The sequence below is a fragment of the Adiantum capillus-veneris genome, chromosome 17 (assembly GCF_014529385.1).
Source record: "Adiantum capillus-veneris isolate H3 chromosome 17, ASM1452938v2, whole genome shotgun sequence".
NCBI classification, from domain to species: Eukaryota; Viridiplantae; Streptophyta; class Polypodiopsida; order Polypodiales; family Pteridaceae; genus Adiantum; species Adiantum capillus-veneris.
Window position 1 is genome coordinate 57,834,875 of NC_140947.1, and position 26,994 is coordinate 57,861,868.

Genomic DNA, 26,994 nt, shown 5'->3' on the forward strand with positions numbered 1-26,994 from the left:
CCCACGGTACATCCTGGGTATTTCGGGGGTGGATCAGTGTTCCTAAGTATGGCTGGTTATGTGCTTGGAAATCAGCCGTACATGCCAGGAACAGTGTTCGGGGGTTTGCAAGGCATCATGCCAAACCCCATGTATGGTAGTATCGGCATGCAGCAAGGTTTCCACTGCAACAGGGCCAGTTTGGGGTGCCACAGGGTCATTTTGGCATGGCTAGTTTTTCTGGACAGCAGCCAGATATCGCACCTCTGACGCAAAATGTGAATGGCCAACACGTGCCGATCATGCCTACTACAGTGCCCATGTTGCAGACCTTTCCGTATGACAACTTGGGGGCACTAGAGAAGCCGAAGGCTTACAAAGAATGTGGTGCAGCGGTAAAGTTCAGTACCTTCAGTGGTTTCGAGGACAAGACAAAGGCACTCACTTTCCTCCAGCAGTTTGATACAACTTATGCGGGAGGGAATTTTACAGAGGCCTCGAAGGTCAGGAAAGCTACCACTTTCTTAAAGGACAATGCGCTTACATGGTGGACGACATTGTTAATGCAAGGACAGGCACCCGCCACTTGGGTTTACTTCAAGCAAATGTTTGCATCTGCTTGGCTGTCAAATGAATTTGAAGCCGACGTCATGACAGATTGGCACCAACTTACTTCAGCTTCGTGCAAGAGCTTGCTGGAGTACAATAGGAGGTTTTGTAAAGCATTACTCTCAGTGACCTCCTACAGATTTGTGCCATTGACAGAGCAGATAGAAAAGTACTGTTGTGGGCTGCCTAAAGGGCTTCGCGATTACTGTACAAAGAACAGAGTGGCTACCCTTACTCAGCTTATGGAAGTTGCGAACACTGGTCTTGCCTTGTTGAAAGGAGAGGACAATGGATTTCCGAGCAGTGACAAAGGAGGGCAGCAAAACAAAAATTCAGCGAAGAAGCCCTTTGTGAAAACGGCTCCTGATGCGTCACAGGGGTCAGAAAAGGCCACCAAAGACAAGGATTCAGCCGGGACTTCTGGAGCGTAGGCAAAGAAACAGAAAAGGAAGCCTTTTGTGCGCAAGTCGCTCGAGGCAAAGAAGATCCTAATGGTTGAGAACAAATGCTTTATATGCGAGCAGCCTGGTCACTTTTCTATCAATTGTCCACAAAGGAAAAGGCCAACTGACTCAGAGGATAAAGAAGATCAGAAAGGCAAGAAGCCAAAACCCACGGCAGGTTTAGTGCCAGACATGGTGGGTGAAGGCCCAGCACAGATGCCAATGAGTTATGCAGGGCATGGGGTAAAGTTAGGGATCAAACGGCACTCATCTTCTTTGATCCGGGTGCCAAAGCCAACTTTATCTCACCAGAGTTAGCTATGAAGCTGGGCATCAGAGCTGAAGAGATGGGGTACACAATAGAGGCAGGGTTGGCATGTCCTGGCCACTCAGAGTGTGTTACTCCCATCATTGGAAAACTGCGTCTGCATATTCAGTCGTATGTGGACACTGAAGAGTTTTACATCATGCCGCTGGAAGGTTGTGACGCCTTGTTAGGGATCTCGTGGATGTTCCGAGTGCATGAAGTCTTGGATGCCTACAACAAAAAGATCACTGTGCAGCATAGGGGCAAAACTCACATCTTGGATGTTAAGATTAAAGGAGAGTCAGTCCCTATTGTATCTGCTTCTGCTATCACTTCTGTAATAAAGAATCATCTTTCTGTGTACTTGATTTTTGCACGTGATGTCTCAGATAGTGATCAGTCAAATTTATCTGTGTCAGATAAAGAAAGGTCAGCATTTTTGCAAAAGTTTAGTGACTCTTTTTCTGATTCATTACCGTCGCAATTGCCGCCAGAGAGATCTGAGGACCGTCGGATAGATTTGGTGCCAGGGTGTAGCCCACCAAATAGACCTCCCTACAGGGTTAGTGCGGCGCAACAGAAAGAGATTATGGGCCAGGTTGAGGAGTTATTACAGAAGGGGCTGATTCAGCCTAGTTCTTCACCCTTTTGCTCCCCAGTGCTCCTAGTGCAGAAGAAGGATGGCTCACGGCGCATGTGTATTGATTACCGTGCGTTGAATAAGAATACCATCAAGAATAGGTTTCCTATTCCTCGCATTGATGATATTCTCGATCGTTTAGAGGGTGTTGCAATTTTCAACAGGATAGACCGTAAGAGTGGGTACCATCAGATTCGTATAAGGCCAGAGGATGTGCACAAGACTGCGTTTAGAACGACATTTGGTCTTTATGAGTTTCTAGTGATGCCGTTTGGGCTAACAAATGCTCTTGCCACGTTCAACAGAATGATGGACCGGATTTTCCGCTCGCATCAACAATTTGTTGGAACGTTCTTCGATGACATGATAGTGTATTCGAAGAATGAAGAGGAGCATAGGCGCCACTTGACCATTGTGTTCGAAGAGCTGCGTAGTCACAGGTTACTTGTCAATCCTAAGAAAAGTGAATTCTTCCTCGAAGAGATCCACTTTCTGGGCCACATAGTCTCAAAGGATGGTGTTAGAATGGATCCCGCAAAGGTCGAAGCTATCAAGACATGGCCAGACTTGAAGACTGTGCACGATGTCAGAAGCTTCTTGGGATTGTGTTCCTACTATAGAAGGTTTATCAAAAATTTTGCAGAGTAGCATCGCCTCTGCACGCTTTGCAAAAGAAAGAGGTCACTTTCAGATGGACCCAAAAAGAGATTTCAGCTTTTAGTCTCTTAAAGGAAAAGTTGACTTCAGATCCAGTTATTGTTTTGCCAAATCTCAGGAAGTCATTTGTGGTCCAGTGTGACGCGTGTGGCAGTAGCATCGGAGCAGTGCTAATGCAAGATGGACGGGTAGTAGCTTATGAAAGCCGAATTTTGCAAGGGCGAGAGAGGACTATGCAAGTCTATGAGAAAGAGCTCTTGGCCGTGATTCATGCGCTTTCTAGCTGGAAGCACTACCTCTTAGGTGCTGATTTTGTTGTCCAAACAGATCATCAGACCTTGCGATACTTCTTTACACAGTCAAAGTTATCCGAAAAGCATATGCGATGGGCGAACACTCTTTCCATGTTCCACTTCCAGATTATGCATGTGGAAGGCAAGAAGAATGTTGTGGCTGATGCGTTATCAAGAAAGCCACAAATTTCAGCTGTGTCAATTCCTTATCATCATGAGTTAGATGACATGAAGGAACAGTATATTGCTGATGAAGATTTTGCAAGGATCTTTGAACAGTTACAACAGGGGAAACATCACGAGCACTACCTCCTCAAAGATGGTTTTATGATGATGCATGGCAGACTTTGTGTCACTAGGCCACTCCGACATAAGGTCATGGAAGAGAGTCATGTCCCACCGTATGCACGGCATCGTGGCATTGATGCAACAGTTAAAGCGGTAGAGGCGTTCTTCTATTGGCCTACCTTGAGGAGAGATGTGGATGCCTTTGTGCGAGCATGCATAGTTTGCCAAAAGGTCAAGTTTGATAGGCAAAAGGCACCAGCGTTGTTACAACCACTGCCGATTCCGGATAAGCCATGGGAAAGCATTGCTATGGACTTTATCTTTGATCTTCCAAGGACGCCAACAGGGAATGATGATATATGGACCATTATCTGCAGGTTCAGCAAGCAGGCCCATTTTATCCCTGTCAGGAAGAAGATAAAATCTGATCAGATGGCACGCTTGTTCATGTACAATGTGTTTAAGTACCATGGTATGCCACAATCGATTATCAGTGATCGTGATCCTCGCATGATCAGTTTGTTCTAGAGAGGATTGTTTGAGAACATGGGCACTACGCTCAAATTCTCGTCTTCGTTTCATCCACAAAGTGATGGACAGTCAGAAGAGGCTAATTCTACTGTCTTAGATCTGCTGAAATGCTATGTGTCAGATAATAAGGGCAAGTCGGAACAGTATTTGCCTATGCTTGAGTATGCGTACAATAATACGGTGCATTCGTCTATTGGCAAAGCACCTTTTGAGATTGTTGAAGGCGGCAAAGAGGTTCCTCCCATTTTGCATAGAAAGGACAAGATCTTTGAGGCAGATCGATATGTTGAGAACATGGATGAGATGTATAAGAAGATTAAAGTTGCCTTGGAGAAGACTCAGGCAAAGCACAAAAAGGCTGTTGATCGTCACCGTCGTGAATTGCTGTTATCACCTGGTGATTGGGTTCTGTTAAGGTTCGAAAAGGCAAGGTTAAAGAAGATGAAGGGCAAGGAACGGCTGTTTCCTAAGCTCAGCATGCGTTACTATGGGCCTTTTCAAGTGCTTGACAAGATCAGCGATGTGGCTTACAGGCTGAAATTGCCTGATGCATGGAAGATTCATAATGCGTTTCACGTGAGTCTTCTAAGACCCTTCGTGGGTGATGTGCCAGAAGATATGCCAGTTGAGGATCAGCCAGAAGTTGAGGAACTTGATGAGATCCTGGTACCTGAGCAAGTTTTGGCACATAAGGACAGAAAAGTTAAAGGACAAGTTGCAAGACGCTATTTGGTGAAGTTCAAGAACTATCCGCCTATGGATGCAAAGTGGATGGAAGAGCATGAACTGTCAGAGTCACCAAATGTAGTGCAACTTTACCTTGAAGCCTTTGGGTTACAGCCTACTTATGCCCCAATCCAATGTGTGCAAAGGAGGGGTAATGATAGAGCTAGTACATCAAATGTACATATGAATTCAGTGCCATAGATGGAAATGGCAAAAGTATGAAGGCCTCATTAAGCCATTTGTATCTATGTATGTTACGACCTTTCTTGCGGATACATGCGATGATAAAAGAGTGTTAATAGAACAAGATCATCAGTGGCGTGTATTTATGGTATGCAATCGAGGACGTTTGTGATTTCAAGAGGGGGGTATGTCACGAGGACGTGGCAGTTATTAACCATGTCACAGAGATGTGGCAACTGCTAACCTTGGTTGTTGGTTTCTTTCCAATGGGGTTTATTTTATTTGTTTTGAGACCCTCTTTTTGAAGTAGCAAACGGTCGGACATTGTATGGCCAATGTGAACGGTAGATTCACCCGTAGACAGGAAGTGGTCGGCACTGGAATTCGTATGGTAAGAGGATGTCTAGGCTCAGAGCAAGATCATATAGGTCCCCCCGTCGCACTTAGCAAGTTGGTGGATACTAGGAAGTGAACTCAATTAAGGTGTAAAGTCAAGGTGGGACTACCAATAAAAAATATCCGACATTTGGGCCACATTGCACTTTTGGATGCGGTCCCAATGAGGATAGATGGTCAGAAGACCAATGGGAGCCCAACGGAAGCATCTCCTAAAATTTAGGGAATTGCTATTTTGGGCCGTGAAATGTGTTCGTGTCATTGCCTCGGGTATGACTAGGGGAACATTTTACAACTCTGCCGCGAAGTCAACTGGGCAACCGGTCATGATATTTTTAAGCGGCGAACCCGAAACGGGAAAATACTTGTAAATGCGCCAAGTGGCAAATTTTCATGCACTTGCCTCTTCCAGAAAAATGGGCGCTGAAATTTAAGCTGGGAGGAGCTCCATTATGCATTTTTGTCACAAGTTAAGAGCTATGGAGTGCTTCCTTTCCCTCTCATGTACAGTGTGGTGCTAGGAGTGATGCCCTGCACACTACACACTGCTCTCTCTCTCCCCTACGTGCAGTTATGTGATGCCCCACAAGAGGGCTCCTCATTTGACTGATGTACAGCTGTGTGGGTTCATGCTTTAGTGGTGAGGCAAGAGCCTCCTTGAGCAGGAATAGGGGTAGCTAGTTGCTACTCCAAAGCAGGCACTGGTGAGGGTCATAACCTCACCATACAGGTGCAAAATCAGCGCTGTGTATGCGCTGTAATTTTACTGTTTTTCAGCCATACGGACGCCAGAACCTTTGGGAATCGTGCCTCACTGGTAGAGGACAGTAAGGGGACTGTTTGGGACTGAAAATAGGGAAAAAACCAGTAAATACAGCGTGCTGAATTTACTGTTTTTGGGCAGGAATCAGAGGGTATACGCCAGTAGAAGCGAGTTTCAGCAGGGGAATTGGTTTTGCGCAAGTTTAGGGGTTGTTATGCTGTCGAAATTTGGCCAAAATAGGTGGTATCTAGTGGGATACAGTCGAAGGATTCCCAGGACTCTTCTTTGTACTTTACCCTCCTAAAGGATAAAGAAATACCGAAAGGGGCGCCAATCTTGGGGCCTACAGGTTGTCGGCGTCTGCTCGGAGCATTCTAGCTTCCGAGCCGTGTGTGTGATTAAGTGTTAATTCCCGTTACATGTCTCCTTTGCAAAGTGCTCTGTGTGTGTGTCTAAAGTAAAGAATTTCGGGTGAAAGCCAACGCCTACCGCCCTACGGGCCGGTTTTAGGAACACACATCTAGCACATGTACCAATCGAGAGTCACATCACAGGACATCACTTGACATCACAGGACATCACATGACAAATCACATTCAATATTCATTCGGATCTCATACCATGATGTATCGGCAATGCAATTAGCAATCGCATCAAGATCCACTCAGGACCTCATAGATGCCCGATTGACTAATCCCTATTGCAACCATGTCTATCGAGATCATTTAGACCAAAATGCTGCAGTCATTTAGTCTATTAGTTTCTGCACTTAAAAACAAGTCAAGAACAAATCAGTTTCATATTTAGGAATTCCATTTCATAAAGTCATTACAGCAGAATACAGTCAACTCTCAGTATCCTTGAAGCTCATAGAGACATCAGTGACTCTAGTATCAAAAATTCGTGCCATCTGTTGACAAAGGAGCGGAGTAACTCCCCTCTTGTGCATACCCACTGCACCAGATTTCCGACCAAGCTGAATTCGGGGTTCCAATTGGAATAGACTATGCTAAACCAAAAGCTTCAAGATAAAGTTTCACAATCTGAGGAGTATCTGCTAGGTCCTCCTCCATCCACTTCGCATCCAATGCAGGATAGTTCTTGAATTTAACCAAAAACCGCCTTATCACTTTACCCTTAATCTTTTTGTCTTTACGTGCCAATATCTGTTCTGGAACAAGGATCTCCTCGTTTTCTTCCACTTCGGGTTGTTGATCAGGCTCCCCGTCTTCGGGCACATCACCTCTAAAAGGCCTTAGGAGACTCACATCAAAAGCATTGTGAATCCTCCAAGTTTTGGGCAGCTTCAGTTGAAAGTAGACATCTGGAAAGGTCCGTAGTATCACATACTAAGCTTTGGAAAAAGCCTCTTCTTTCCCTTTTTCTTTCTCAGGCGTGCCTTCTCAAAACGTAAGAGCACCCAATCGTTCTCCTTCAATTTCAGATCACGACGATGGCTATCTGCTGCCCTTTTCGGGCTTTCTTGAGATTTTTGCAAAGCCTCGCAGACCTTGGCAAAAGCCGAGTCCAAGTCGCGCGTGTACTCATCAGCTTCAAAAACCTTATCTTTCATGCTTAGGAAGGGTGGAACCTTCATAGCACCTTCAATAATCTCAAATGGTGCCTTCCCCGTCGAAGAGTGTTTCGTGTTATTGTAGGCAAATTCCACCAAAGGTAAATACTTTTCCCATTGAGTCTTCTAATATGAGATGTAAGACTTCAATAAATCTAGAACCATCGAATTGGCATTCTCGGATTGCCCATCAGTCTGCGGGTGGAAAGATGACGAGAATTGCAATCGCGTGCCAATGTTCTCATCAGTCTGCGGGTGGAAAGATGACGAGAATTGCAATCGCGTGCCAATGTTCTCCCAAATTGCCTATTAAAACAAACTCGTAAATCTGGGGTCCCTGTCGGAGACAATTGTCTCGAGCATGCCATGTAATCTGAAGATGTGGGCCACAAACAGTCTCGCTAAATGATCCGCCTTGACTGTTTTCTTCACTGGAATGAAACGAGCTTGCTTGCTAAACCTGTCAATAACAGTCCAGATACCATCGTGACCATTCCGTGTTCTCGGGAGATCAAAAATGAAATCCATTGCAATACTTTCCTTGGGTCGGGTGGGTATGGGCAAAGATTGTAACAATCCCTGTGCTTTATGCCCGTCAAACTTGACCTTCTGGCATACCAAGCACCTATGCACAAACAGTTGATCAGTGCGCCAGATGCACAACAGAAGGTCTCTAGAGCCTGCTCACACCTGTGAAGGTTGGCCTCCTGGCCATCCAAGTATAAGGCTGAGTCGTCAGCAAACTCAACGTCCAGTAGCTCATCTCCGCGAATAGGGAGTGCTAAGCCCCGTAAACCAACCTGCTGCGACACCAAAAACCTGCTCATTGCCTCAGCATAGAACAAAAAGAGGAAGGGGGCAAGAGGGCAGCCCTGTCTGACTGAACGTGTGAGCATGAAACGATCACCTCTACCTCCTGACAAAAGTACTTGACTGTGAGCCCGTCTGTACAAAGCTGACACTCCTCTGATTCAAGCATCTGAGAAGCCCATCCTGCGTAGAGTGCCCACCAGAAAGTCCCAATCAACTCTGTCGTATGCCTTCTCAAAATCGAGAAGAAGAATCACTAGATCCTCACCACGGAGCCGTGCTAGGACAGAAGCCTCTCAAAAAGTAAAGATGTTGTCAAGGATACTGTGCTCCTTGACAAAACCTGTCTGAGTCCCATGTATAAGGCTCTCTAGAAGTGGCTGGATCCTCAAACTCAGAGCCTTGGCAAGAATTTTGTAGGCTGAGTTGAGGATGGTGATGGGGCGCCAGTGTTGAATCTCATCCAAGGAGCCACCCTCCTTGGGAATGAGGTAGATCAGACCCTCACTCATGCTGTCAGGCATCTCTCCTGTGTGCAAGATGTATTGAAAAGCACTACAAAGATCTGGGCCAAGCAAGTCCCAGTACTCCAAGAAAAAATTGGGAGTCAAGCCATCCTCACCTGGGGGGAGTGCACTAAGAGCCGTGTGCAACTCCTCAAGCTGAAGTGGTAGCTCAAGCCTCTGACGCATCTCCTCAGTCACAAGGCAAGGCATCTGTGCCCACACTTGCTCCCTGCATGCATCCTGACGCTCCGAATGAGGCTTTGCAGACAGTAACTCACGGTAAAAGTCAGTAGCAACTGCACGCATGTCCTTTGGCTCAAAAGCAATTGACCCGTCGGGCCTTCTCAACTGACTGACCTTGGCATGCGTATGCCGAGGTCCCACTGCCTCGAAGAAAGCACCAGTCACTCTGTCATCCACCTGCGTCCACTGAGATGTCTGTCGATGGAAAGCAAATTCACGGTGCCGCTCCTCTGTGCTAACAAGCTCCTGGCGAGCCTGCTGTAATTGCTTCTCCAATCAAGGACTGTCTGGATACTGCTCCTGCATCCTGTGCAAGGAAGCAATGCCCCGTCTGAGACGCTGCTCCTCCTCTCTCGCTGCAGCTAGGCGAGCCAAAGACTCCTGGAGAAAGAAACGACTAAGCTGAGCTAGTCCTGAGGCCACTCTGTCAGCAGGAGAATCCTGCATGTCCAAGCTCTCTGTCCAAAGAGCCTCCACTCGCTCGCGCAGAGTCCAGCAAGACCCTCTCAGGGATGCGAAGCATCGTGCTCCCCCTCCTCTGCCTATCTGCCACCGTGAGGATCACTGGTGCATGGTTCGAGAAGGAAGTCCCTGCCAGAATGCCAACTGTCCCACCCAAGTCACAGAAGTGGTCACCAGTGTAGAAGTGATCTATCCGCGATAGATTCACTCCTCCCACTCTGCGGTCCGAACAAGAGAAGGCCAGGCTGTCTGGGGGCCTCACAAAGCTAGAGTGTTGCCACACATTCGAAACCCTCAGAGTCATACAAAACCTCTCCCAAGCTGCCAGCTCAAGTCCATGCACAGTAGCATGGCTACCACCAATCCTATCAGAAGGGTCCTCCAACATGTTGAAGTCACCCCCTATGCACCACTGCTCTGCCTGCGACAGAGACTCAACAATCTGTGACCAAAACTCTGCTCGTGCACTCGCCACATTGGGCGCATATATGTTCAGGAAGCCCACAAGGCAACCCTGAAGCTGCATAGTGATCCACTGAGCCTTGCTTGGCACAATAATCCGTCTGTCCACAATGGCCTGCTGCAAAGAATCCGCAATAGTCATACATACCCCACCCTGGATGCCTCCAGGTCCAAAAGCAGTTGACCAAAAAGTATCATATCATCCACGCAAGAGCTGACCACATCGTCTAATGCGGCTCTCACACAGATGATGCTCCTGTAGCATAAGGAGATCAATCTCTCCTCCCACAAGGCAATGCTGAAGCTCCTGACGCAGTTGGCCCCTCTGACGTTGAAACTGGGGCCCACCTAATCCCTGCACGTTCCATGAGACGATCCTCATGGGGAGCGAGAGAGAAGAGATGTTGCCGCAGCAGCTAAACGTGCTATCTTCGAGGTTGGCTTGGATGGGGAGTAATCCGCATCCGAGCGTCCTTTAGATAGGCGTGACTGCAAAGAGTGCCTGGCCCAAGCCCAGGTAGACCGAGCCGTGCGTAAAGCAACCTCCTCTGTCCAGGAGTCCTCATGAATGTGTACATAGCATGGCGGGCACTGCGTATCAGCAAAGAAGTGAACCACAATGTGTCTACATCCTGCTGCATCTAGAGGTTGGTCACAGCAAACTTGGCCAATGGCCACAGAGTCTGAAGCATGTCTGTAACTCCTAGGTCTCCTATGTGGTGAGAGAACTCTAGGGCCTATGTCTGGAGCCACTCCAACACTGAGTCGAGAGTCCACTCAGTCTGGTCCCTGCCGCAAAGGGGGAAAGAAAAGCCTACCGCTGAGTCCAAGGCCTCTGTCCCCCTAGTTGCAAGGAACAGAACATGAACCCTAAAGCAGGCTGGCTCAAGGTCTGATGAGGAGTCGCCGAGAAAGCGTGTAAAGTCGTAGGCAAAGAAGTCCCATCGGCGCCGAATGTCGAAGCTCGTCAGACCACGAGGGACTGTTGCAAAGGGAAATGTCTGTACCTTTAGGGGGGGTCGTAAGAAAGGCTGTCCCTCGCTCGCCAAACGACTCGTGGCAAAGCGCTGCCAAGAGATCTTCTAGCAGTCGGGGATGGCCCTGCCCCTTGGGTCGACAGTGGAATTGGAGTGGGAGGGGGGGGGTTGTAGGAGCAGGGGGAGGCGGGGGAGAAGAGGGGCGAGGAGGAGAGGCGGCGGGAGCAGGAGGGAGGGAGGGGAGGGATGATGAGGAGGGGGGGAACTCGGGGGGGCTGTCGTGGGTGAAGCTGAGGTGGGGGCTGGAGCAGGGACATCATCCTGCTCAAGAGGACCGAATCGGTTTCCCGTGGGAACCCACTGCTGTTGGGCAGGCGCCCGAGGACCACTCTGAGTGCCAAGCTGTCGCTGTGGCCCCTGCCATCCCTCCTCTGCTGGAGCCCCAGGCTCGGAGGGTGGCTCTGCCTGTGTGCTCTGTGTCTCTACCTGTGGTTGCTGGCCAGCCCTTGCAGGCTGGGGCTGGGCCTGTGGTGTAGGTCGGGGCCTCTTCCGTGGACAGGCCTTCGCAACATGGCCCATCTGTCGACAAATGAAGCACTGATTCGGGAGGCCCGAATACTCCACGCTTTGTCTAAACCAACCCCCACTCACCCGAGGAAGTAGGATGACCTTCGAGAGAGTGTGAGTGTCCCTAACCAGAACGCGAACTGAGGGGATGTCGGCCGCCTTGGCAGCTACTAAGGCTGCCGTGCGAGGCAGGGCAGTCCCAATCGCTGAGCTTATCCTGGACAAAAGTGGTAGGTACTCCCTCCGCAAACCAGGAAAGCAGACAGAGAAGGGAATGTTTGCCTCCTCTACCAGAACATGTGAAGCATGGTCAAAACCGTGTCTCCACTGTTCAAAGTGGGCTCGAACTGCTCGGATGGTCAAGGGGCTCATGGCGATGACCTTGGATGCCATCTCGGAGGTCTCAAAACTCAATCTGATAGTAGCCTCGTCCGAGGATCTGAACGTCCAAGATCTTGCCCACCTTTGCGAGAAGGCGGGCGTGGAGAAGGTCACGTAGCTCTCCTCTGCTGGGTCTGGTGCCGAGAATCTTGCAGATGACGGAGGTCGCCTGGAGGCGCTCCACCTCTGCTGCGAGGCTCGCTTGCTCTATCGGTGAAAGAGCAAGTCTGATGGTGGGCTCTGCAAGGTCGAGCGAGGGGGCTTCTGAGGAGTCCCTTTGGGGCGGAGCATGAGCCTCCATTTGTGTCTGCTGCTGTGTAGGAGAGGGGGGGCGTGAAGACAAGCACCTGAGAACTCGGCGAGTAAAGTCCCAACGACAACTCTACTGCAGGGCTGAACAAGTGAGGCCTTCGGGAGGGGGGGAAGGGGGGGGGGGGGGGGTTGTGTGGAGAAGGAGGGCTGCGGCAGCGGAATGGGGGGGGAGCAGGCTGGCGGGAATGGGCTTGAACAGCGAGGGCAGCGGGATGGGGGGGGGGGGGGGGGGGGGGGGGGGGGGGGGGCTGGCGTGCGAAAGCTGGCTGGGGCAGCGGGATTTGGGGGGGGGGGGGGGGGGGAAGCGGGCTGGCGCGCGAGGGCAGACCGAGGCAGCGGGATGGAGGGGGAGGGGGCAGGTGCTAGGTGCGCGCTGCAGGGCAGGGGCGCAGCTTTGCGAGGAGGGGGAGGGACAGTGATGGAGAGGGGGGAACGCACAGCAGCAGCGAGCCTTAAACGTCGGTGTATCACATTTGCACATTTTACCGACTTGTCACCAAAAAGTGAGTATAAAAGAAGCCCAAGGCCAGCGTTTTCACATTAGTCCTTTCTAGTGCAAGTGCAGACCAGCCGGCGTTTTTTGCATCCTGCAATTTCCCTGGTGTGTTTGCTCCACATCGCAGGCACTCCCAGCAGCCCAACGTTTTGGTATTTGCAAGCGCCAATCAGCCTAGATCTGCCAGCGTTTGGTGTTTGGCCCTAGTTCCTCACCGGAAAAGCTTCTCATCTGCTAACGCTAACTCCTTGCTGCAGCCCGGACAATTTGGCAGCCCATCGAACCTCTCCCCCGACCATTTCCTCGCCGCATCGAGTGCTCACATCGTTGTCCATTATCTGCTCCATCATCAGCCGCGTTTTCAACCCTGATAAGCGCGTCGGATCTGCTGCATTTTTGCAGCCAGCCATCATTTCTTCATTCCTCCAGATTAGGTGCGCAATTCAGCCTCAGATCTGACCCTTGGTGGCCATTTGCAATCCCACATCAAGAAGGATCCAAAGGTGCATTGAATCAGCCCTGGTGGTGCTTCATTTTGAAGAATCACCGCGGCGACATTCCCCCTTCGAGTCAGTATAGTCTGCATTTGAGGTATTGCATTGTGTATATTCCATTTACGCAATCAAAAGCAAATACCACATCGGCAATGCCCTTGAGAGGGTTGGTAGGGGACTCCATCGGGTTGCGTTCTTTCTTTCGCTCTCTCTATACATCCCTACCTCTCTCTCTTTCTCTCAAAAAGGAAATAAAAGGAACCAACATTTGTGCTAAATATCACACATTCAAGCAAGGAACATTTCAATTCTGCTGCACCTGACAGCATATGGCTGAATTTGATGTAATGCTAAGGGTACTTTTTTTTTCCAAAAATAAGAGAGAAAACACCTGCACGCATGGGCGCGCGCGCGCGCACACACACACACACACACCTGCACGCATGCACACATACTCTTGTGTTTACAATGGTCTGAAAATGCATCTGCTGTCCTCTATAGGTTGGTGTATATGGTTTTACAGCCTACTCAGCAAGCAAGTTTGGCCTAAAAGGAATGGCTGAGGCCTTGCAACAGGAGATCCATCACTATAATATTCGAGTATCTATAATTTATCCACCAGATACATTTACACCAGGATTTGAGAAAGGTGAGGCTTATGTTGTTTTTCAGATAAAAGTTACTTCCTTTGAGCCCATACAAAACCTATTGCCTCACGGTTTGATAGAATCATGCTATGCAGCCAAACATGATTGTGGGCACACAGGATTGTGTTTGTGCATCTCTGCATGTTCTCAACATATCAACAGAAATACGAGAAGGCTTGCCAGTCCAATGTTTGCTGTTGTACATGCTTGCATGCTCAATTTCACATAATGGCACAGATAGAACTTGTGAAACCCTTAATGTAAATGTTGTGTTTGATCTTCAATTATGTGAATGTTGAGTTTCTGATATTTTGTCGTATTTGGCAGAAAATGAAACGAAACCTGAGATTACAAAGTTGATATCAGGATCCTCCTCTGCAATGAATGCTGTTGATGTGGCAAGACAGGCAATAAATGGTATTAAAGAGGGGAAGTTCTCAATCTGTTGTAATTTCGATGGCTGGATGTTGTGCATTGCCACGGCTGGCATGTCTCCTCAGCCATCGGCAGTTCTTGCATTTGCTGAGATTTTTCTCTCAGGAATTTTAAGGCTACTTGGGCTTTGTTTTATCTGGACTTGGTACCAAACTCTGATCAAGTGGACTAAACGGCAGGACAAGTAGGTCTATGGTATCCTTCCAAATGCATTTTTCCCTGTTGAAGGTTTAAAATGATAGACCATTTATTGCTTTAGAGATATTCATTGATGACCAGTAAATGCGTTTATATACACAGACTATAAAATGGTAATAGAAAAACCCTTATACTTAACGAATTGTGAGGCAATCAAATAACCCCTTTTTCTTGTTAAACTTATGGGTTTTCAATTTATTTTCAATTAGAAAACCCTTCTATAAGTAAATTAATCTTAAATAAACTAACTTTTACAAATTAAGATACCCCGACTTTTGAACGCACGCGGTACACTTAACATTTTTCCTCTTACTTATCCTTTTTCCTCTCACTTATCCTTCAATGTGTTTTTCAGGGACAAATAGCTGCAAAGATGATGACTACTCATTTCGATGCGAAAAGAACTCTAGACTTCTAGATCAATTGTCGTATGCCTTACATTCTTGGATCTGGGTAAGAAACTTTGCTCGACTTTTACTCCATTATAATAGCTTTTCTCACTAACTTTTAGAAGCATGCCCCTGATCATGGGCTCCCATAAAAAAGATGGTTGGTGTTCATGCATGCATTTGTCAGGTTGAGAACTCTTATTTGCTACTTCTATGAGTAACTTCATACTTTTCAAATCATTTTGTAAGAAGAATTCTGTTGAAATGTTGCCAAAATGTAAGAGGGCTCGAATTGGCTAAGACCAGAGGTAAGGTTTTGGGGTCTGCATGGCTAGAAATCTATTTGTTAAATGCACATAGGAAGTTTTTCCCAATTTTCAAAAAAATCAAAGCTTCAATCTAATGAGTTTAGGGAAATGAAGTAGTTCGTCGAACGGACAACCACCTTTAGTTTTTGTTTTGTACCTTGCCTTTGTTTATTCCACTTGTTCAAGGTTAAAATCTGGCCTGGTTCTTTTTGAATTGGTGGAAATTAACTAGAGGCTGTGGAAATGTCTTTTAATTTGTGCAGCTAGCTATTCAGCCCCATCTGGTAATTTGTAACAGTTAATATTGTAAGCATTGGTCTTATCGGAGAATGTTCCAGGCAATTGCCCAATGAAATAGTACTATATCTGGTGAAGAAAATACCGTCATTCGCTTTATCATATTGTTGATAATAATACAGTTTATTTGCATTCAAGCTGCTATCACAAGAAATTTCCATATTTTAGAGTTGCTTTATTGCAAAAGAGCTAACAATTTTTTTTTAAAAACTAGTTAGATTAAGGACACTCAAATTTCTCCCAGTTTTGTGTAAGAACTTAAAGGACGCCTTAGAATATGTAAAGGTTTGTCGGTTTTCTTCAAAGCAAGCTCACACTCTAGTTGGGAGATTGGAAATACTCTAAATCTTGTTTTTTTTGTGAACACTGCTGGGAAGCTAAAAGTTAGCCTTCTGTAACAAATACCCTGGATAAAAGCTTAAGCTCTTGAGCAAGTGCAAATTGGTGAGAAGGTGCATACATATGAGCAATCCATGGTGTTAGTTCTAAATTCGTTAATTGGTGCATCATCGTCCTTGTGCCCCCATGACCGAGAGGAATTTTTATTTTCAAATTTAACCCATCCATGTTTTGCTTATTTACTTTAAGCATCTTGCCCACTTTGATTGTTTTATGAGTTGCCACTCGTGGCTGGTTGAGAGACACCACTTGGTGATTTGCGACGTGAAAAGTTATCCTCTCATGATTGGTTGTGTGTGTGCGCGCGCTAGAGAGAGAGAGAGAGAGAGAGAGAGAGAGAGAGAGAGAGAGAGAGAGAGAGAGAGAGAGAGAGAGAGAGAAGAAGAAGAAGAAGAAGAAAATGGAATGAACGTTTTTATTACCAAATTGTGGTAGATTTATTGTCCCATTTGCCTCAAGTAACAAGTCTCTTGGTGTTGCTCCTACAAATGCTAACGTCTACTTCTTCCAATCTTCCAAATCCAAATCGTATATCAAAATGTTCTCTTAGAGGTTTTCTTTCTAGAAATTTTAAAGTTTTAAAAAGTAGAAAACTATATCTCTCAATTTTCTCAAAGGATTTAAGATAGCTAGATCCAATTTACACATGCAATCAATTTGGTTCTTGTTGGTATACACATTATATAAAACCAAAACATGGTTGTGACCTCTCATAAAGCTCTTGAGTTTTAATTAGTTAGCTTACATAGTAGGTTGAGTGTAGCCACTATAATCAATTGACTCACTACAGTAGTCATGATGTGAGCCTTTCAAGCTAAAGGATCTTTCTCATGTCCACACAACACTCAAACAAGATGGATGCCATGACACATGCTTCTAGCTCAAGGTTACCTTGTAATAGCTACATTTGACTTCCAAATAAAACCTCTTGAATTCCAAGCTTATGCAATAGAAGACACTTGTCAAAGAGTTAACCATATATTACATTAGTGTGGAGAAAAGGGTAGCCCATTTATCTAATTGATATTGACGGAAAGATGAAGGTTCAAGAATGGGCTATCCTTGATGAGGTATAAAAGCTATAATAGACTATAATGAAGCAAACAATCCTCACAATTGTCAAAGTCGATGATGCGGAAGTGTAGAGTAACGGGGAGAATACGAGAGAGAGAGAGAGAGAGAGAGAGAGAGAAGAAGAAGAAGAAGAAAAAAACGGAATAACATTTCTATTACCAAATTGTGGTAGATTTGTTGTCCCATTTGCCTCAAGCAACAAGTCTCTTGGTGTTGCTCCTACAAATGCTAACATCTACTTCTTCCAAATCCAAGTCGTATATCAAAATGTTCTCTTAGAGGTTTTCTTTCTAGAAATTTTAAAGTTTTAAAAAGTAGAAAACTATGTCTAAAGGGATTTAAGATTGCTAGATCCAATTTACACATGCAATCAATTTCGTTCTTGGTGGTATACATATTATAAAACACCATAACATGGTTGTGACCTCTCATCAAGCTCTTGAGGTTTAATTAGTTAGCTTAGTGGATATAGTAGGTTGAGTGTAGCCACTATAATCAAATGACTCACTAAAGCAATCATGACGCTAGCCTTTCAAGTGACCTATTAGAGTCTAAGAAAGGCAAGGTCTACGTTAAAGGATCTTTCTCATGTCCATACAACACTCAAACAAGATGGATCCCATGCCATATGCTTCTAGCTCAAGGTTACCTTGTAATAGCTACATTTGACTTCCAAACAAAACCTCTTGAATTTCAAGCTTATGCAATAGAAGACACTTGTCAAAGAGTTACACCTATATTACATTAGTGTGGAGAAAAAGGTAGCCCATTTCTGCAATTGATACTAAGGGAAAGATGAAGATTCAAGAATGGGCTATCCTTGGTGAGGTATAAAAGCTATAATAGACTATAATGAAGCAAACAATCCTCACAATTGTCAAAGTCGATGATGTGGAAGTGTAGAGTAATGGGGAAAATTTATGAGAGAGAGAGAGAGAGAGAGAGAGAGAGAGAGAGAGAGAGAAGAAGAAGAAGAAGAAGAAGAAGAAAACGGAATAACAGTTTTATTACCAAACTGTGGTAGATTTGTTGTCCCATTTGCCTCAAGTAACAAGTCTCTTGGTGTTGCTCCTACAAATGCTAACATCTACTTCTTCCAAATCCAAATCGTATCAAAATGTTATGTATTACCTTCCATACAAGTTGGCCTATCACACTAACAAGAGCATTGTACCATTGCTCTCTTATGTGTTTCTCTAAGCTAAATTCCATTTCATCCACTTCCTTAGATACTCATCCAGATACTCTAATATTGAAGTTTTGCCAGCCAATCCAAATACTCAAAACATAAAAGTTTCATGTGACACTGTAGGAGTTACGCTTGTGCGCACCAATATATAAACTACCACATATCTTTTCAATGAAGATTAGCACTTATATTGATTAAAACTGAAATTAATTGTACTTACTCATTCTAAGATTGCATAGCCAATAGAAACTCTCCTTCTTGCTTCTTGTCAATCACCAAAAATTGACGCCTTACATGCACATGGCACGAGGGGATGTGTGACCAAGCTAGCAATAAATGAATACAAAAAATGTTAGCACATTTCTCTCTCTATAATACAACAAAACATCTCAAGTGTTTTAAAAAGCATTTTACCTTCGTGCATGCATGACACCCATGCTTTCACATGATGATTACCATCCCAAACTAGAATTTTTTTACAATTTGAGATCCTCCCATATTGTTTCTGCGATTTTCGTCTCAAATATCTCATGTTGGAGAATATAATTCGGCCCCCACTCCTAAGAATTTAGTTGTGTCACATTAAAGTAGATAGAGCTTCTAGGGCGAGTGAGGGACACCAAGAAAAGGGCAGATGCATCTTGGCTATCAAAGGAATCATGAAATACCTTAGCTTGGCTAGAGACTATGCGGATTGCTTCAATAGGAATTAATCTACACAAAGGGATCAATGGGGGAGAGCAATTGCATTTCACAAAGAATTTTTAAAAGACTTCATCAAACAATCCCAAATCAACTGATTGTCCAAGAAGTGTCCATGCACAACCCCACATGATTATGGTATCATGGCTCTCAAATTGTGATTGGCTAACGTTTTGTGTAGTGGAGATAATAGTTGGGGCAATGGGTGATAGCATGGTAGTAGTTTGTCGCTCCTGAGTCCTGAATCCTCATCTTGATCATCGCCCACATCATGGGAAGATGTATTTATACCTAAACTGTGCTTTCTCATGCAAAATTTGATACACATGTCTAGATTTGAGTGAGTAATCTTTTTTTACTACAAGACATGTCCAAATCCATTGTTTTGGTCAATATATATATTGAAGTTCAATATATAAAATAAAAAACTTGCTTAAAACCAACCTTTATTTCCATTCACTACCTTTTGTCCTCATTTCTTAGAGCCATACCTTGTTTACAAAGCTTGCAAAACCAAAAAGCTTGTCAAGAATGAGATAATTTATATTATTAAACTTGAGTGCTTTGTGAAAAAGTTTCTAGGCCAAGCGTAAGATTACTCCAAACAAATTAGAGAAAAAGTCAAATGGGTAAGAGCCAAGCTCGGATCAAATACAATAAGTTTGGATGAAGTTTTAGTACAAGACAAAGTGATGGGGGAATCCATGCAGCAAAAGGCAAGGGTTTAAACAAAGCACTATAATAACAAAGAAACATTGAATAAAAATAAGGGAGGGAGCTTGTGATTGTGGTCATGTCTATGGGTAAGGGTAGATTTTTGAGGTTGGCTATGGGATTGGTTTATTTTCTTGGGAGCAAGGAGAGGTTTCTCAATAAACCACAAATTAACTGCAAGGGTGGTGTTGATATTGGGAAATATCCAATTATAGGAGGCCTAGGTAGATGCCCTAATTTATAGGGCAAGGAAACCAATAGCACACATGATAGAGATATGAGGAAAAAGGGTTTAGGTTTCATTAAATGAATTTCACCCTAGATGGGCGACTTGAAAATTAAATTTGGGGACCTTAGAGGGCTCTATGTGGAGTGTTTAAGGGGTGTACCATAAAGATTCAAATTGCAATGAAGTAGATGTTGCAAAGGGCACCAAGGAGTGTTCTAAAAGAGGGAGACAAGTAAAGTTACAAATGAGAAAACCTAAACCAAGCAAGGTGAAGCAAGATTTATAAAAATTGTATTTGGTAAGACATTGGAGCTCTAGCAAGCGAGAAAACTTGCAATAGATAAGCCAATGGAGTTCTAGGAAATCTACAAAGGGTAGGTTAAGATAAGTTTTAATGAGAATTCTTTTCAGATAACAAAATGTTAGATCTGTAAAAAGGCAAGAAAAGAAGCTAATAAGGCTAGCTAGGAAACCAGCTTTGTTGTACCAAGAGCTCAAAGAATTTGAGAAAACTTGAAGGGCTTCTTTAGATAGGTTAGTCTTGCTATTAAGTGTTAACAAGATATGCCCTAAAAGAAAACCTCCATAGAATACTCAAAGACACATGTCTAGTTTTTACGAGCTAGTGGAAAAATGAGGGACTTCAAAATAGGGCTTGTGATGAGAGTAGGCTAGTGGGTGGCAAGGTTCTTGTAGAGCTAAAGGAGGGACTCTTGGTGCATGGTAGAAGGCAGGAAGCGAGATGCAATTTTTTATATATAATTTGTATAGTGGTGATGTGGCAATTTCTTGAAGGGCCACTCTTCGTTGATTGAGGGTGATAAAGACTAAGTAAGAGTAGTGTGTCAAGCATGATATAGGAGTTGAAATCCTTACTTAGTTGGGAGATTTAAAGTAAGATGGTCGCTTTTGTGAGGCTTGAGGGCTTGAGAATCCATTTCTGAAAGTTGTCTCAAAACATTTCCCAAAATAAGGGTCACAAGCATAGGTTTCTTGCCAATGGTGTTGAGAGGATGTTGGGCACGATTATGCACAGGATATGCCCCAGACATAGAGGACGCTGGAGTTCAAGATTGCAAGGTTAATGAATGGTGGCTAGAGATGACGAGGCTGGCCACTTGATACCCAACAAATTGAAAACTCAATTAAGTTTTTTGATCTCTATTAACAAAATCATTCTCTTCTATGAGTACTTGAGTCATTGTTGTGTTGATCTTAATTTGGTTGAATGGAATGACATGGCCCAAAATGAGCAGAGAAATAGGTGGTCCTTTTCTTATGGCTTACTTCATTGGCTCAATTGCGAGCGCAATAGAAAGAGAAAATCAAGGCACAAAGTTAGAAAATTTTGATTTTCAAGTTTCAACTCACGAGAATAGAATTCATGGAATGTATTTTGATGATTCAAGTAAAACAATAGGATCTAGTGATTTTTTACCTGATTGGAAGGCAATAGCATCAGCACAACCACTGAGTGATAGAGGAAAGAGAGGGAATATTATTTTATACAATAATCCATAGATCAAAACAATTTTGTCGAACGCTCAAGTGGAGAAATATGAGCTAATGAAGTTCCCTTCTCAATGAGCTTTGTTCAAGTGATTGGGGCAAGGCAGCACGTTAAGTATAACAACGGTTGGCTAGCAAAGGGGAAGTTCAATTTTAAAGGCCGCCAAAGGAATATCTAGCTCACAATAGGGGGTCCTCCACGTTAACGTAGAGGACCGCTTGCCCAAATTATCTCACCCAATCCCGGCCGAGCATAATGAAATTACACCAATTTTTTGCAGCATTGTGTACGCGCTAAGGCACTAAGCTGGCAATGGGAGGTCCTCTGCGTTAACGCGGATGACCCCTTACCCAAATAATCTCACCCGCTCTTAGCCAGGTTTAATGAAATTATACACATTTTTGGTAGCATTTTGCACTCTAAAGCACTAAGCTGACAAGGGGGTGCTCTGCGTTAACACGGATGACCCTTTGGCTCAATAATCTCGCCCCGGGTTCAATGAAATTACATTGCGTTGTGCACTCTCTAAGGCTCTAAGTTGACAAAGGGGGGTCCTCTTCGTTAACGCGGATGACCCCTACCCCAAACTTGGCCCGGCTTATTAAATGTAGCGTTCAACACTCCAAGGCAATCAGCTGGCAAGGGGGGGGGTCCTCTAAGTTAACGCGGATGACCCCTTGCCCCCCACCCAACACAACCTAGGGTGCTACATTTGCAGCTAAACTATGTCTGGGCTGCGATAATTGCCAAGCTTCGCTTTTGGAAAATTAATCACTAAAACAAGCTGGCCCACTGACAGCAACGAAGGTGCAACATGGCTTCTTCACCACGCGTACAGTGCCAACCAGCTCAAGACCCTTGCACCTATGATCCCCACACCTCCTTACACTATGGAAAAGGACCATGGGACGGTGAGAGAGATTGGCATCAGCTACGGCAAGGCAACAAACAATTACAGCACCCCAATTTAGCAGTGGCATTGATGGAGCTGGTAGTGGGAGAGCTTCCTGTTTGGAATGTTGTCCCTTGAAGTGCATTGATTGCGGGATATGCCCAACTGGTGCAGCGCAGGAAGCTATGGGCTGCTTTTGGCAGATGCAAAGAGAGGGCATCTCTCAAAATTCAATCACCTACGCGTGCATCTAGAAGGCATCTGGCATCATGCAAATATCGGTATGGGAAAAAGAGTTCGCGATGATATTGTTAGTCAAGGGTGGTTGAAAGAACATCGTTGGCACTGCCTTGGTCGACATGTATACCAAACGTGGTGTACTTTATAAAGCACAATACCAATAGAGGCAGGGCGAGGAAGCTCTAGGCTGTTTTCAGCACATGCAAAGTGAAGGAAACTCTCCAAATGCAGCCACATACGCTTGTATCTTGACGGCATGTGGCATTATGCAAGATGCTGATCGCAAGATATACCCAACAGAGGCAGGGCCAGGAAGCTATGAGCTATTTTCAGCACATGCAAAGAGAGGGCAGCTCTCCAAATGCAATCATGTATGCTTGTATCTTGAAGGCAGGTGGCATTATGCAAGATGCCGATACGAGCAAAATAATTCATGATGATATTGCTAGCCAGGAGTTGTTGAAAAAAAAAACGATGTACTTGGCACTGCCTTGGTTGACATGTATGCCAAACGTGGTGTACTTCATGAAGCACTCTTTGTCGAGAGAGCGTATATATTGTTAGAGTCATTGTGCAACATGGGCTATTGGAGAAACATGTTGTACTCTGAGGTGCTTTGGTTGATATGCATGCCAAATATGGCACCCCCATGAATAGTTTTGGTTCATCTTCTTGCAGTGCATTGATTGCATTATATGTCCAACATGCCCGTGACAAAGAAGTTCTAGATTGTTTTCACACAAGATGTGAGACGATAAGGGTCCCTCTTGATGCAATACTTATGCATGAACCTTGAATGCCTATGGCATTATACAAGACATTGTCGTGGGCGATAGTATTCATGATAAGGTTGCCAGTCAAAGGCTAGTGGAGAAACATATTATGCTTGGAAATGCTTTTGTCAATATGTATGCTAAGTGTGGTGCCCTCACAAAAGCTCAAAAGTTTTAGATGAGCTCCCTACCCGGGTTGTTGTTTGTTGGGGTATGTTGATTGTAGGATATGCCCAACATGTTTGTGGCAAGGAAGCTCTTGACTTTTTTCACCAAATGCAAAGCGAAAAGGGCCCCTATGCAAATGGAATCACCTATGCATACACCTTATAGGCATGTGGCATTTTGTATCTATTTTTGTCATATGTGAATCGAAGGGCACTTCTCCAAATACAATCACCTATGCAGTGCAAGACATCACCTTGGGAAAGTCTATTCATAATGAGGTTGCTAATCAAGGGCTCTTGGTGAAACATCTTGTGCTTGGAGGTGCTTTGGTTTGTATGTATACCAAATCTAGCACTCACGTGGGAAGAGAGGACTTTATTGAAGAGGAGAAGAAATACGACTACTATAGGGAGGAGAGAGAGAAAACTAGCCTGGAATCATTCCAGGTAAAGCAAATCCTGAAGAATTGAAAATAGATAGTCTGGACAAATTCTGAAAAGGATCCAATGCAAAGGAAGGTTCCTGATGATGTCTTTCTTAGTCTGGATAAGGTTATGGCATACACGTGATCATTTTTACAAGTAATGCTAGCCCAAACCTGGCAAGGATCTACTTCTTGATGCCAGTAGCCACTCGAGATACCCAACATGGCCTCCGATGAAACAATAGGTGTCGCCTCAAATTGAACAATCACTGGTGCTGCATTTAAAAAAAAAGGATTGCCTTTGACATTATAGCTGCATATACAAATGGTAAGAGTGCTAGCACTATAACATGCATCTTTATAAGCACCATCTCAAAGAGCTTCTTGGTGGCAGAAATGTCATTCAACTATGAATTTTTCTTACAAAAGAGTGTCTTCTGAGCATTCCCTAAAGCATTCAACCTTTCCAAGGTAGCTAGGTTGAGATTCTCTATAGTGTTCCACAGTCAAGAACACTGGACCACTTTCTCGCATAACAATGAAGGAGAGATAATAGGCTGCAGTAAACTGTCTTGCTGAAATTGAGGGTAAGACCAAATATTATTGCATGAAGCTCCTTACGCTTCATACTCCTATGTGGGCACTGTCAGGGGGCTATTGAGGTTTGAGGCTACTGCATGGCGGCAGGGGCATAGGAAACTATCCCAAGAGACCTTAGAGAGAGAGAGAGAGAGAGAGAGAGAGAGAGAGAGAGAGAGAGAGAGAGAGAGAGAGAGAGAGAGAGAGAGAGAGAGAGAGAGAGAGCTTTGGATAGCTACTATGTATAGAGAGAGTCGACGGCTATAGAAATTCAAGTGTGGGTGATTTTTGCGGTGCATGCTGCAAATAAGTTATTGCATAATACTGGCAAAAAAATAAAATAAAGGTGGGTGCAAAGTCTCAACATCTTTGGATTGCACTGGTTGAGAGAACACGGCTGCCATGCAGTGGAGGTGGAGATTGAGGTGGTTGGGCCAGCTACAAAGAGTTGTGGGCACCGTTGTCAGGTTGGTGAGTTAGGTGCATGGTGGTCGTGTTCTCTCAACCACAACCAAAGACGTCGGGACTTTGGATTAGCTTCTTGCATAGAAAGTGGTCTCTTGGAGTGTGTTGACTGTTATGTGCGGACTGGACAATCACGTAGTTATTGGTGTGTATCAGGCAAAGGTGATCTATGAAAAAACGTGCACAAAATCAGGGTTAGCTGAGAAGGCACGGCTTGCCATCTAGAGCAAGGAGATTGCGGTTTTGAATAGCTAGGTGGGCTACAAATGCTTCCTTTTCTCACCAATTAAAAAACCAGGGTGCCCATCGATCAAATGAGTAGGAGGTAAAGCATGACATGTGCTGCTACAAAGGGAACTGGAGTTACAAATGTCTGCATCCATTAGAAAATTGGTTGCATAGTGAGGGTGAGGACGAGGCTCAGGCTCAATGAACATGACTGCAACTTGCAAAGTCGAAGGCCAATCTGCATCTTGAAGGCTTGTGATCTTACGCAACATATTGACATGGTTGAGAAAATTCAAGATAGCATTGCTCATCATGGACTATTGGAGAAAGATGTGTTTGAAAGTGCTTTGGTTGATATGTATGCCAAATTTGGTGTGGTCATGAAAGGATAAAAATTTCTTCATGGGTTGTTTCTCTAAAATGTCATCACTTGGATGTGATGATTATTAAATATGCCCATTGTGGCTATTGCAAGGAAGCTCTAAGATATTATGATGTGTGCAAAGAGGAGGCCTTTCTCCAACCTATGCTTGCACCTCAAAAGCTTATGGCCCTAGGGACTCTTCAAAAAAGATGTCGTGCTTTGATCGATATGTATGCCAGATGGGGTGCTCAACAAACATCATGGAGGATAGGGAGTGCACATGCCTATTTCATTGGAAACAGAGTTTATTTAAACATACTAAACAATGTGTGAAGAAAGAAAAACAACAACATCATATTAAATTATGTGAAAAATGGCGATTAGCAACAAATAAAGAGGAAACGTCATTAAAAAGTTAAGAAATCCATGAATGGTGGCCCAAGGGACATATAGAAGAGGGAAACATATCATTGTTGGATACATGGATGTGTTGGTGGGAAGCACGGATTGCACATTGGGGAATCTTGATGTCAAGGGTGAGCATTTCTTTCAATCAAATTTTTGTTTGAAAATAGTGTGTTGAATGCTTTTGTAGTAGGAATCTCTTTGTGTGTAGGTTCTTTTAAGCTCAGAGGAGCTAGCACATACAAGGATACAAGGAAAAAATTAGAACATAATTTTGATGGGTTTGTGTAAACCATCACTTATAGTTTTGCCTTCATGATTTATAGAAGTCTTTATAGTGGTATGCTACTTATATAAAAAATCTCAATTGTGGAGAAGCTCGCAAAAAAGGTTTATTTCTCGAAAAAGCTCGCCAAAGGAAGCTCGCAAGAAAATCAAACCCGATGATATTGTGTAGCCCAATTGCACAAATACAACACAAGTCTCCCTTATGGTAAACTTTATCTGGCTCTCTCAATTCTTGGTTGAGAAAATTTCATGGAATCTTGGGCACTTCCATAGACATCCCACACACTTATTTGAAGAGCACAGAGCGGGACTCTAGTATTGAAGAACCCTATGTATTCCCTCTCAAAAGAGAGAAAGTACTAATTTGTTGAACTCAACAAGCACCCCCTCATCTTGGCTGTCATGGAACAGTGACATCCATGGTATTTTTGAGCTATTGTTTAGCCAAAATGAGTTTTAGCCACTTAATTGCCTTTTATGGCTATTTTTAGCCCAAAAATGACCCTTATGTAGCATAAAAAGCCCAATCAAGTGGAAAAATTCTCTAAAATTGTGAAAAATTTCACTTGATCTTAATTTTCACATTGAACATCGTTTAAATACTTTTCATGACCTCTAAACACATCATTAATGGTTGCGCATGCTAATTGCTATTTTTGGGCAACGATTGCCTGCATCCAATTTTCTAGGCGAGTCGAGTGTGCCATCAAAATAATCATGGTCTAAAGTGATAAAAGACCTATCAATGCCATGTCCATGGCCATGAATCCCCAATGAGGTATGTACTAGACAACAACCGCGTTATCTGCGCTTTCACACATGTGGTACTATGTACATTGTAGCATTTGCTCCCACATATCAAAAAGCATAAAAAGTGAGGTGAAATTTTCCCTTTTACATTATGTAGATACCACAATATGAAATCCATCCCCTTTGACCCTCTGAATCCTTTAACACATGCCAATATTGTTTATCTTTT

General features: G+C 44.4%; 1 protein-coding gene across 2 annotated transcripts in view; it reads left to right on the top strand.

Moving 5' to 3' along the window:
• The window catches only part of LOC147437304 (3-dehydrosphinganine reductase TSC10A-like), a 48,771-nt gene extending 33,262 nt beyond the window's left edge, over positions 1-15,509 (top strand). The window contains exons 2-5 of one of the 2 annotated variants that reach the window (XR_015184842.1): positions 13,600-13,747; positions 14,073-14,364; positions 14,734-14,831; positions 15,339-15,509. Coding sequence is in view for 1 of the 2 variants with exons in the window: in XM_086486862.1 (XP_086342988.1) it covers positions 13,600-13,747; positions 14,073-14,364; positions 14,734-14,743 (450 nt within the window). In the remaining variant the exon portion in view is untranslated. Of the gene's footprint in view, positions 1-13,599; positions 13,748-14,072; positions 14,365-14,733; positions 15,092-15,338 lie in introns of those variants that run through there. The other variant, XM_086486862.1, reaches the window with a different exon arrangement.
• The last annotated feature ends 11,485 nt before the right edge of the window (positions 15,510-26,994 follow it).